At 40.4% G+C, this 13,711-nt stretch overlaps 2 protein-coding genes across 2 annotated transcripts in view; both read left to right on the top strand.

Annotated features, from left to right (window-relative positions):
* eif2ak3 (eukaryotic translation initiation factor 2-alpha kinase 3) overlaps positions 1-4,013 on the top strand; it is a 33,944-nt gene extending 29,931 nt beyond the window's left edge. The window contains 5 exon segments of the mRNA XM_054613317.1: positions 143-316; positions 543-716; positions 894-995; positions 1,760-1,822; positions 2,544-4,013. Coding sequence (XP_054469292.1) covers positions 143-316; positions 543-716; positions 894-995; positions 1,760-1,822; positions 2,544-2,732 — 702 coding nt within the window. The 3' untranslated portion in view covers positions 2,733-4,013.
* Positions 4,014-8,519: 4,506 nt separating this feature from the next.
* Positions 8,520-13,711, top strand: part of atrn (attractin) — a 133,021-nt gene continuing 127,829 nt past the window's right edge. The window contains 1 exon segment of the mRNA XM_054613316.1: positions 8,520-8,772. Coding sequence (XP_054469291.1) covers positions 8,534-8,772 — 239 coding nt within the window. The 5' untranslated portion in view covers positions 8,520-8,533.

Here is a 13,711-nt window from a genome sequence, read left to right as displayed (position 1 = left end):
ACTTCTGGGGACTAGTAGTTCTCTTGAATACCTATGTTGAATACACTTATTGTAAGTCGCTTTGGATAAAAGCGTCTGCTAAATGACTGTAATGTAATGTAATGTAATGTAATGTATTGGAACCTCCCCCTCCTGTCTCCAGGTGTACCTGTACATCCAGATGCAGCTCTGTCGGAAGGAGAACCTGAAGGACTGGATGGCTCAGCGCTGCCTCCCGGAGCAGAGGGAGCACAACCAGTGTCTGGACATCTTCCTCCAGATCGCAGAGGCCGTCGACTTCCTGCACAGCAAGGGGCTCATGCACAGGGACCTCAAGGTGAACACACACACACACACACACACACACACACACACACACACACACACACACACACACACACACACACACACACACACACACACACACACACACACACACACACACACACAGTTAGATAAAGTTACCTCCTGATTTGTATATGAAGTGGAATATTCGCTGATAGCTGATAAGTAACGCTCTCTGCCTTCATGTCTTTAACGACCCGTCTCCTCTGGTCCTCCAGCCCTCCAACATCTTCTTCACGATGGACGACGTGGTGAAGGTGGGAGACTTCGGCCTGGTGACGGCCATGGACCAGGAGGAGGACGAGGACGAGCCGAGCGCCCTGACGCCCGCACCGCTGCTGACCCGACACACGGGCCAGGTCGGCACCAAGCTCTACATGAGCCCAGAGCAGGTGAGCAGGCGGGTTACTCAAAATGATTCTTTAGCAGAAATGTTTTCACCAGAACAATAAACATTTAGTGAAACTATGATAAGCTCTGATTCCATACTAACATGAGTTAGTAGGGTGGTCTTCTACTTCTAAAACGGTGACTCTCTAACTCCATCTGTGCCTTGTTTGTCCTGGCAGCTCTCTGGAAACTCGTACTCTCACAAAGTGGACATTTACTCTCTGGGTCTGATCCTGTTTGAGCTGCTGAACTCCTTCAGGACCCAGATGGAGAGAGTGAGGGTGAGTCAGCAACAACACACACAGGCACAACATCATGTCTTCATTTTCTCCCTCCTTTTATTCAATTCCCCAGAGGGGGTTGTAATACGGCACTAAATTACCCCTTAATTTGGCTTTTTTAACTGCCGAGAACTTGATTATTATAGTCAATTTAGACTTTATTTGTTTTTGTAATGATTTTCCTGTATAATACACAGTAGCAAATTGGTTTGTAAAGCATTAAAGACAGAAAACATCACTGAAGACAAAAGGCTATGAAAGCAAAGCCAAAACAAAGGTATCAAACAAAAGCACGATTTTACAGACGCGGTTTAAAATAAATTCATGTTTCGTCAGCAATTTTTACCCAAACTGAGCTATTAAATATAAGGAAGCAATTAAAATGTGGAGATAATTTCCCAAACTGTAGTGGTTGTTTAAATCCTATGATCCCAATAGAATCCCCACTGCTGCTATTTGTTTAAGCTGAGAGAGAGAGAGAGAGAGAGAGAGAGAGAGAGAGAGACTTCCTAATGAGGCAGTTTATTTTTCTGTCTGTTCTTTTATTCTGGTAATTATTCTGTTTTGTCTGAAAACTCTGTTTGGCAAACTGTAACATAATCAGGAAGCATCATTATTGTGGTTTTTAAAGGGTACAGTTTATTTGCCCTTGTGTGTGTGTGTGTGTGTGCGATGGAGCGGGGCGTCTTTTGTCTCGGTAACAAAGGGCCTGATGAGCCACTGGCACAGCTCCGCTCACAGGTGTTTACATCCTTTTCTTCCAGACGCTGACGGAGGTGAGAGCGCTGCGCTTCCCAGAGGTGTTCTCCAAAAACAACGTTCAGGAGGTGAGTGGCCGTCTGCCGCCACCTAGTGGCTGTAAACGCAAGCTGCACATGTCGTTTCTCCTGTGAACATGCAACTAAGCAAATGGACAAAAGTGGGGAAAACGTCCAGAGCTGTGAGAGTTCGTTCTCATCGTGTAGTCCGTCACAGATTTAGTAATCTGTCCACACCAACATTAACACCTCGTGAGTCAAATCTGCTGAGCTAATCCAATAAGAGGTGTGGTTGGATTATATCACCAGGATATAAAGTTAAACACACTGAAATGTAAATATCAGCATTGTTATCTGAGACCGTTGTATCAACATAATTCGGAAATATAGTTTGTAATTTCATATAATAATCCCTTTAGAATCAAACTATTCATATGTTTAAATAACCACTTAAATATGTCCCTTTCTACCACACCAGGTGTTCGGTGTGGGGTTGGTCACATCACCTTGTTAACCTGTTTACTTTGTAATGAGATTAACATAATCCCAACACTGGACATACCCTCGCCCTCTTATCCCGGCTTCCCACTTTACTAGCTGTGTACTGCTCTATTTTAAGATGTCCAGTACAGGGCATATGTAGTTTTTCGTCATGAGTTTTGTGTGTAAATCAAAATGTTCTGCCTGTGTAACACGGATCTTTAAGCGAAGCAAATCAGCTGCATTGATTTATGACAATGTTAGCGTCAGCATAACCGTAGCATGACGGCGTTGTTTCCTCTCCCTCCAGCTGAGCATGGTGCGCAGCATGCTGTCGTGGAGCCCCGCCGAGCGTCCCGAGGCGGCCGAGATCACGGGGACTCCTCTCTTCCAGGAGCTGGAGCTGGAGCTGCCTTGCCGACTGGCCATGAGGCAGCGCTCCCGCACCTACAGCGCCTCGTCCATGGGCCGCCCCTCGCGCCAGTCATCGTCTACCTGAGAGTCCCCCGGGACGCAATATGTAACCCCCATCCCACTCAGCCACCCCCCCCCCCCCCCAAGAGAAACACCTCAGCCCCTGTGCCATCACACACTGCCTCAGAACTTTGAAACGCTCAAGTTACGACAAACGTGCAGGAATTTATCTGCGTGGCTTCAGAGCGGCGAGAGACAAAGTCCTGCACAGTTGCTCCCCTTGGCAAACACACACACACACACACACACACACACACACACACACACACACACACACACACACACACTGTTACATACTCGCACACCATCATGCCCACGTTCCCAATTTTAATCACACTTACAAGTGATAGAATATTTTAAAAGCAACATCCGTTCTGTAATGTCCACGACCAGACTTGGCTCAAGTGGCACACGCGAAATCATTCTTAGTGGTTGTTTTAAATGTCTCTGAGTACCAGATGGGCAGTGGGTACTAAGCTACCATCCACAGGACATTAGAGCTAATGGATTTGGACGTGTTTCCATCTGACATGGCTAACTGGATCATCTGGTACTCTGAGATGATAGACAAACAAACACGCTGAGAACCGTTAAACATATGATTTGACGCCGGTCCGGTCTCAACACGCTGCTTGCTCCCAAACATTCAGCCAGTGTTCACTCACCATCGCTACACCTCAGGTATCAAAAACCAAGAGGACACTCCAAAGGGGCCTTTGATGCTTGATCATCCTATCTACTGGTGACCAGTACTGATCACTGGTACGAGCACTATCCGGTGTTCTGACACCCAATATGCCTGATTTGGGAGACCAAAAAAAAAAAAAAAAAGACCATCTTTTTTTCTTTTTTCCTACGTGTTTTTTTTAAATAAGAGAAGGTGATGTATTGCGTCAAGAAGAGTTTATGAATCCAGGTCATCTGATATGATTTGCCTTTAGAAAGGGGCCCCCGGGGGCCTCCTCTGAATGAATGGCGAGCCCTCTGGCTCCTGTCTTTTCTGCATGTACCTGATAGGAAAGTGAAGGGGTGAGTGTGGGTTTGTTATCTTAAAGCCAGTACTTGGAAGCAGTTTTTTTTCCTGTGTGTACATTTACACGATGACTCTGAGGTGCTCAATCATTTTTTCCAACACCTCCTCTCTGCTCTGTGTATATAACTGAAGGGGAAAAAAAAAAAATCTGTTTATATCTTTTTCTTTGGTAATTCAGAAGATATGTTCGATCAATCCTGTACATATTGTAAGGCGGCGTTGCTTGTAAATGGCTTTTTTCATGAGGCAACTGTAAGATAGTGTGATATAGTGCGGGGGAGGGAACAAAGATGGGGGGGGGGGGGGGGGACGATCTCTTGCCATTAACGGATAGCTGAATGTTACAGTGTGACCTCCAGAGACACATGATGGTGGTCTCTTCTTCTCGCTGACGGAAATTATTCTCAGTGTTTGTCTTCACATGCGTAAGGGGCACTGAGTGGACGGGGTCTGCCCTGCTTCTGAGCACCAGAGCGGAACCTGCAGGACCAGAGTGCCATTAGAAAGTCGGTTAAGTGTACTTTTCCGTAACTGATAACAAACCTCACATCTTTTTTGGAACTGTGCCACCGTGCTCCGACCCCATCCGGCTGGTGTTCCCGCTGGAAGGTGACAAACACTGAGGTCTGACGGAAATAGCATTTAGTTAGGAAAGATGAAACTGTTTAACCCCCCCCCTTTACATCGTCTACTGGGGGGGGACCTGGACCTGATGTTGGTCATGTGATCCACCAAAAGCATTGTTTAATGTACATAAGAAGTGCTGGGAGAGTCACATGACCCGTTTGTAACTTCACACACACACAAACTGCTAATTGTAATGTGCTTTCAATGATTGTACTTTTCTAAGGATCTTCTTTTTTCTCTCTCTCTTTTTTTTTTTTTTTTTTTTTTTTTAATAAGTGCAGTTTTTTTTTATTCTGCAGGGTTTTTTGATTACTGCAAAGTCTCGACCACGTTTGATACAAGTAGTCAAACTGATGTTTATTCATCCGTCCACTCAGCCCACTGAAGATGAGTCATTCTTCTTGTTGTAAAATGATCAGTTCTCTCCTCAAGAGTTTAAAACAGACTGTACTCCCACCATGAACAAGGGTGGAAACCGGAAAGTGGTTCCCATAATGGCATATCCTCAAGTCGGAGGGGAGAAATGTGAAAACTCGCACTGCAAAACCAGACAAAAGTTGCTTTGTGAACAACAGTATGTGGGTACTGTTACTTAAGTGTTGACAATTTAACACCTTTTTTGTAGAATTCATGTTTGATATTTCAAAGGGATTCGGTAATGGATCCAGGATATAAATCCGTCCCACAAAACTGGCTGAAATGAATTCAGAACTATTTTCTCGTCCATTTTATAGAAGTCAATTCCTTAGAGAATTGTGATCTGAAGACTTGTTTGTGGATTATTTACAACAGGAAAGAAGGAAACTTTCACAATCTAAATCACATACAGTAGTAAATAGCTTGTCAACTCATACCGTTAAGACTTAAAACAGCATTATTGACAATAGTGTATTATCTGAGGACCTAGAGATTTTCTTCTTTTCACTTCAAAACCAAGAAAATGTGATTATACTGTAGGTTTTTCATGCTTTGTTAAATTGTGTTCATCCTCCTTTCACTCCTGCCGTCCAGGTGTCTCTTTTTCCTGAGGACAGTTGAATTGAACAATCAGACTCCCCACCCTTCAATCTCCGATGCCTCCGTCTGGACATGTAGTTGCCTGTTTATGTGCACAAACCCCATCCTCTCGTCCACGTTGAATTGTAAATATGTTTATTTGCTTTATTTATGTTTTGACGCCGTGATCAATCCTTTTGGGGTTGGTGTTATTATGAATGCGCTTCCTGCGACGGAGCGCGTTGGAATATGATGACTTCTTATAAGTCTAAATTTAATAAACCGTTCTATACCGTTTGTACAGTTTGGTGTCCTTGGTGTGCAGTCTGTGGGTTGATGTTGGGGTTAGTTTGATCATTCTGACGTTTATCGCCCTCGACCATCATTAGGTCAACAACCAACAAAGTTATGGCTTTCATAAAAAACTGAAATGTCAGTCCTATGAATAATTTACACTATTTTGGTGCGACTTAAAATTGCTGTATGTGCACATGTAATATATAAATGTCAAGCTGTGTTTATCCAGCGCACAGAAACGGTAGTTTTATAACAAGCAATACTGTAATAAACCTTGGAAGGATTAGATTCTAATATTACTATGAAGACACTTTCAAACCATTATGAAAATATATATTTAGTTGGACTTGGAGCTACCACAAAGATATCGCACATTTTGAAGAATGTAGCCTTCAGTATGAACCTATAATGTAGATATTTATTTGCATGTAATAGGCACCTGTTATGTAAAGAAAAGCGCACCTTGAATATATGTAAATATAATTATTTAAGGCCCTGCACACTCACACAGGTGTTAAAGTTTTCCCTCAACCTTACATTGAACACAGGGTCCACTTACACAAGCACATCTCATGGTCTTCATCAGGGGATGGAGTTGGATCAGTCATCATAAAGTCGGCTACTTATCCATAAAGTTGCTTACATGTCATTTTTTTCCGCTGATGAAGACCCTGAGAAGGTATGGTTGAAAGCTCTGAGAAAAAACAACTATTAAGTGCACCTTGAGTTATGACTAATAACACCTGCCCCTTCACAATTAATGTGGTAGTGTAAATGCTAATATATAATAATAAATAAGATAAGATAATCCTTTATTAGTCCTGCAGCGGGGACATTTACAGGATTACAGCAGCATAAAGTATAGTGCAAAGAAGAGACATTGTAAAAAAAAAATCAAAAATCAAAACAAATATTATAAATAAGTAAATAACACATTTCCCCAAACACATCCGAGACTGCAATAATCTTTCAATGTTCAAATCAGAAATCAAAACTCACCTCTTCAAAACTGCTTTTAATGTCTGACTAATGCTGTGTTTGAAGTGTAGCTTTTAATGCTGTTTTTAAATGTCTGTAAAGCGTCTTTGAGTACTCTCAAAAGCGCTCTATAAATAAAATGTATTATTATTATTATTATTATTAAATAAGTAATAAAATATAATATTAAATCATTTAAAAAGTAAGATAAGATAAAATAAGATAATCCTTTATTAGTCCCGCAGCGGGGACATTTACAGGGTTACAGCAGCATAGAGGATAGTGCAAACAAGAGACATAGTAAATATTAAAAAAATAAGTATTATAAATAAGCAAATGAGCAATAAAAACAGTAAAGATAAGATAAGATAATCCTTTATTAGTCCCGCAGCGGGAAATTTGCAGGCTTACAACAGCGTAGAGTAAAGTGCACACAAGAGACATAGTAGAAGAAGACAAGCTAAAAAATGAAAAATAAAATAAAACAAGTATTATAAATAAGCAATAAAAAGAAAAAGAATCCACAGTGACTGAAATATTATATATACAGACAGAAACTATTATAACTATTGTATTGCACAGTGTATTAGTGTCATGTGGTCTACTGGGAGCAGTAAAATAAATAACTTGCTAATATACTCTTTTACCTTTGTATTATATAAAGATAATTATTATATTATTATTATAGCTTTAATAGTTTTTTCTGTTTGTAAATATAGTCCATGTTATTGTTGATTTTCTACTGTTTTTTATTGCTTATTTATAATACTTTTTTATCTTGTCTTTCTTTTACTATGTCTCTTGTGTGCACTTTACTCTATGCTGCTGTAAACCTGCAAATGTCCCCGCTGCAGGTAAACTAATAAAGGATTATCTTATCTTATTATTTATTATATTATAAATATTGTATTGCAGTGTATTAGTGTCATGTGGTCTACTGGGAGCAGTAACATAAATAACTTGCTAATATACTATTTTACCTTTGTATTATATAAAGATAATTATTATATTATTATTATTATAGCTTTAATAGTTTTTTCTGTTTGTAAATATAATACATGTTATTGTTGATTTTCTACTGTTTTTTATTGCTTATTTATAATACTTTATTTATTTCATTTTGTCTTTCTTTTACTATGTCTCTTGTGTGCACTTTACCCTATGCTGCTGTAAACCTGCAAATGAGAATAATAAGATAAGATAAGATAAGTAATAAGATAAGATAAGATAATCCTTTATTTTATCTTAATTAACCTCAAACATGGACACAAAATCCCAATTCCACGTTTCAGATTTTCAAAATAAACCGCCGCGCATGCGCGAATGGAATCCAACAGTCCGGGGAGCGTAAAAGGGGGCGTGGCCTCCGCTGCTCACAGTTTTTCAAAATAAAACTTTTTAAAGCCCCTCCCCCTCCCGTTACCCGGTTGCGCATTTCCGCCGCCGTGACGTCACTTCTGGATGTCAATAACGCGGCTCGGGAAAACGGAACCTGCCGGGAAAATGTGAACAAAGTAATCAAGAAGAAGAAAACAAGTTTTTATTTTTAAATTATTTTATTTTTTATTATTATTTTTAAAAACACACACCCGTTACCATACCAACCAGCCAGCTTCCCCCCCCCCCTCCTCCCGTTACCCGGTTGCGCATTTCCGCCGCCGTGACGTCACTTCCGGTTGTCAATAACGCGGCTCGGGAAAACGGAACCTGCCGGGAAAATGTGAACCAAAAGTGATCCAGAAGAACAAAAACAAGCTTTTATTAATTTTAATTTTAATTTTTTTTTTTTTTTAAAACACACACCCGTTACCATACCAACCAGCCCCCCCCCCTCCCCTCCTCCTCCCCCTCCCCTACCAGCTGTGCGGCCATCTTTTTTTTTTTTCTGGAGAGACATGTACGGGTCGACGCGGAGGGCCTGCTCCGGCTCTGCACGGGGCCGGAGCCTGCTGATGCTCACGACCGCGCTGCTGCTCTCGGCCGCCGGCCTCCTCTCGGGGCTGCCCGGCGTCACCGAGGCGAAGGAGTGCGACAAGCCCTGCATGAACGGGCAATGCAACGCCGCCACCGGCAACTGTGTGTGCTTCCCCGGCTGGGTCGGGGACCAGTGCCAGCACTGCGGAGGGAGATTCAGGTACGGGGTGAAAAAAGGGAAAAAAGGGGAAAAAAAGGGAAGAAAAAAAAAGATCCGGCTTCTTTTTTTATATATGTATCACTTCAGATTAGGGTCGTGAATGATGTGTACATCCGCGACACCTGACCTTCTACTACTACTGCTTGTACTACAGTGCTGTTTATACATGTGTGTGTGTATGTGTGTTTATACATGTGTGTGTTTATACATGTTAAATAGTGCAACTGTGTAATATGTATGTGTATGTGTATGTGTGTGTGTGATGAGTGTCACTGTTCATCAGTGAAGGTGCTGCTGGAAATGAGTTGGACAAGGGACTATAGTAACCACTATTTCTTTACTATATTCATTCATTTTTGGTATATTTTTGTGGTAAAACATCATTAAACAGTGAATTATTCCTTATAAAATATCCATGTATTTATGCATGCAAAAGTGCAAGTGTGTAATATGTATGTGTATGATGAGGTGTGTGATTAGTGTCACTATTCATCAGTGAATGTGTGTGAAAGTGCTGCTGGAAATGAGTTGGACAAGGAACTATATTAACCATAAAACATCACCACATATTTGTACACATCACATCAGTGAAGCTGCTGCTGTCAGTGTGTTGGACATTATCCAACATACTGTTTCAGTGGCTGCATGTATTCATACATGTTAAATAGTGCAAGTGTGTAATATGTATGTGTGTGTGTGTGATGAGTGTCACTGTTCATCAGTGAAGGTGCTGCTGGAAATGGGTTGGACAAGGGACTATAGTAACCATAGTGTGTTTTTTTTACTATATTCATTCATTTTTGGGATGTTTTTGTGGTAAAACATCATTAAACAGTGAATTATTCCTTATAAAATATCCATGTATTTATGCATGCAAAATAGTGCAACTATGTAATATGTATGTGTGTGATTAGTGTCACTGTTGGAAATGAAAGTTGGACAAGGGACTATAGTAACCATAGAAGGGCTGTGTTTTTTTTATTATATTCATTCATTTTTGGGATGTTTTTGTGGTAAAACATCATTAAATAGTGAATTATATCCATGTATTTATGCATGCAAAATAGTGCAACTATGTAATATGTATGTGTGTATGTGTATTTATACATGTGTGTGTTTATACATGTTAAATAGTGCAAGTGTGTAATGTAATGTGTGTAGTGTCATGTGAGTGTGCTGGAAATGAGTTTTATATAGTAACCATAGTAGGGCTGTGTTTATATTCATTAATTTAGTGCATGTTTTTGTGTAATATCATTAAACAGTGAATTATATCCATGTATTTATGCATGCAAAATAGTGCAACTATGTGTATGATGTGTGTGTGTGATGAGTGTCACTATTCATCAGTGAAGGTGCTGCTGGAAATGAGTTGGACAAGGGACTATAGTAACCATAGTGTTTTTTTTTACTATATTCATTCATTTTTGGTATGTTTTTGTGGTAAAACATCATTAAACAGTGAATGAATTATATCCATGTATTTATGCATGCAAAATAGTGCAACTATGTAATATGGATGTGTGTGATGAGGTGTGTGATTAGTGTCACTATTCATCAGTGAATGTGTGTGAAAGTGCTGCTGTCAGTGTGTATTCATACATGCAAAATAGTGCAACTATGTATTTTGGATGCTTATGATGAGGTGTCACCATCTTCTCATTCAGTCGCCAAACCAAGAAACATCACCACATATTTGTACACATCACATCAGTGAATGTGTGTGAAGCTGCTGCTGTCAGTGTGTTGGACATTATCCAACATACTGTTTCAGTGGCTGCATGTATTCATACATGTTAAATAGTGCAACTATGTAATATGGATGTGTATCAGTGAATGTGTGTGAAAGTGCTGCTGGAAATGTGTTGGACAAGGGACTATAGTAACCATAGTAGGGCTGTGTTTTATTTTTTACTATATCCATTCATTTTTGGTATGTTTTTGTGGTAAAACGTCATTAAACAGTGAATTATTCCCATATATAATATCCAAGAGGGCAAGAAGATGTCACCTGATCTCTTGTTTTCTCCGTCCAGCAGCTTTAAAACAAAATATGTTTATTTTAAAATGATGTAGAAGCAGAGAAAAGCGGAATAATCCACGTTGCTGGAAAGCTGCAATCAGAGAATGTTTTGCATTTAAGGAAGAATACTTCAATGATGATCAAAATGATAATTTCTCCATCTGACTAATTGAATAATCACTTCATTTGTGCATGCATCATTTGTCCTATTCATGCACTCAAACCCTTTGATTTTGTATGCTTTCATGCAACCCAGCCAGGTGTTTCTTTCCAGTTGGGTTATGCCAGAACACATGTGGTTGTACTTGTACTACGAGTACTACGAGTCGCCTTGTGTCCCCTCTGCTGGACTAGAACGGAGGTGATGGCTGCTGGAGATCTCAGCAGAGAGCTTAGACCAGGTCTGGTGGGACTGGTTTGTGTCGTCCGGCTTTTATAGGAGACGGTGTTTGACCCGCTGACGTGTTCAGAAAACTGTTATCCACTGAAAGAGGACATCGGCAGCTCAGGGGTCAAAGCATGCGGACATACTGAGAGCACTCTGCGTATTCTACAGCTGGTGTCCGTCGGTGGAACTCGTAGAAACATCCGAGAGGCGGGAGGAAAGAGACCACTTGATTAAACCAATAATACATCCGTTCTTCTCTCTCTCTCTCTCTCTCTCTCTCTCCCCCCTTTCTGCACATGTCCATGTTTGCTTCCTGTGCAGGCCCTCACCTTTTTTATTTCCACGAACCACAGACACACACACTACAGACTGTGTGAGGGCAGTGTGCAATTGAAAGGTGACAAACGTCGATGGGGACAATCGGTGCTGCACATCTCGTCCGCCGCGACCATTAAAGTGTCACTTCCCATTACTGGGCTTTGTTTCAGTGATGTGATGGCGAGGACAATATTGTGCAGCACTCGATGACAGCACTTCGTTTAGACAAAGTCAGTGATGATTACACTATTGACCAGTCCATACAGGACTCTACCCGTCTGCCTAGAGGACACAAACAAGCATTTCATTTCCTTGCTTGAGTCAAATTCGGGCTCAAATAGAAAAGTTCTCCTTCTGCTTTCCTTTGTATTGGTTGTTAGCACGCTGATCTTGTTCCAACATTGTGATGAGCTAGCATTTCTGTGTCCATCAGGGTGAGCCGTATTGCCAGGCCTCGGCTAAATCTTTCCTTTTTTTTTTTTTTTTTTTTTTTTAGTAGATCCTGCCTGTTTCCCCCCTCTTTTATGAATATCATATTCTCTGTCATGCTGCCTCAGCTTATTGCCGGCCTGCCAGGTCGTAAAGCAGAGCTGGTAGGGGGGCCTGTGGTTGTTATGCATCCTCAGGAAAGTCGGTCATGGTCAAAGAGAAGGAAGCTGGAACTATTTGCCCATTTAGCACAGCTGATTACTGAGCATATCCGAACAGGTAAAATGGAGCCTGAACGGCTGCTGAGCTTCTAATGTTTCTAACGGCAGCACTGAGTGCCCTCTGGATGAAACGGCTCGTATGCTTGTGGTTAAGAACTTTGAGCCTGTTGCGCTTAAGTAATAATTGACACGGTTTATCACTTTGGGAAATCGCTGGCCACCAGCTGCAGCACGTTGGACGAGCTGGAAGCTAGAAATGTTTGACATTTCATATTTTATTCACTTGTCAAAATTGTGCTCACTGTAGCTCAGGTTGTTGAGCTGGGTGGAAAGTGGTTTGGCCATTAATTGAACGGTTGGTGGATCTATTTCTTGAGCAAGAAGCTGAACCACTAAGTGCTGTGTAATGTGGGTAAAAGAAAATGTAAACTGGTTTCTGCCTAATGCATGTAATGTAAAGATGTACAGATTTTTTTAATGCCTGGGAAATAAGCGATTGGTTCAAACAAGGGTAGGCACCATATTTAAGAACTTTCCTTTATATATTTGTTGACATTATTAGGGCTTCAAATTATGTGAAAATCGCAATACGGCCTACTTCAATTTTCAAATCGCAGGCGTTGCAAGATTTGTTAAAGTCTAAATGTGTGTAAAAATTCAATTTCAAATGAAATATTCTTGGCCAACATGTTTTTATTCTACAGACTTAAAAAAAACATCTTTGATTGGTAAAGATCCCTGCAAAAAGAACACCATAATCATTTTTTATATATTTTTCAATAAAATGAGAATAATGATGCTGAAAAGATCCTACACTCTTATATTGCAACAATATCGCAATTAATATATCAATAAAAAGAATCACAATAAGATAATTTTCAATACTGTTCAGACCGAGAGTGATCTTTACATTCCGACAGCAATCATTAAATCAAATCCTCCTATCTGTGTCCGTCACAGGATTTTAAATATCCCATCCAATCATTTAATTCGGCATAAACGTAAAGATTGGACGGCCTACCTGCCTTCACACACTTTGCCAGTGGCTTTAACAATAGCCATGTTTGTTGTTTACGTTCATGATGGTCATTTTGGGGGCGTGGCTTTGGAGGCAGTCCTTAAGTTACGGGCTGTCAGTGTTGACGATTTGGCGACTTTGACTCTATTTGATCTGGTGCTACTTGCTACTTTCATTGGAAAAGAGTCGGCAACACTGGGCAGGACTTTTTTGGTTGTATCATTTTAATAATCGAGCCTATCCTTACTGCTGATCAATCAAAAAAACAACTTTAATGATGTTTTAATCTTTCAGGGAATCCTTCTCTGTGTCGCAGCTTCTCAAATGTGAGGAAGTGTTGCTTTGTTTTGTATCACAAAACAAAGCGATTTAGAATCACCTCGGCAGTAGAAAATAATAGTGTCAATTTTTCATTATTTTCTGACAGCTTGTAAACTCAACAATAATCGCTTATTAAAAAAAAAAAAAAAAAAAAAAAAAAAGGGCCAACTATATGATAATGAAGACACCCTGGCTCTATATATAACCATTAGGTTTCCAGT

The sequence above is a fragment of the Anoplopoma fimbria genome, chromosome 15, assembly GCF_027596085.1.
Source record: "Anoplopoma fimbria isolate UVic2021 breed Golden Eagle Sablefish chromosome 15, Afim_UVic_2022, whole genome shotgun sequence".
NCBI classification, from domain to species: domain Eukaryota; kingdom Metazoa; phylum Chordata; class Actinopteri; order Perciformes; family Anoplopomatidae; genus Anoplopoma; species Anoplopoma fimbria.
Note: the sequence above shows the minus strand (reverse complement) of the source record. Positions and strands in the feature narration are given on the sequence as shown.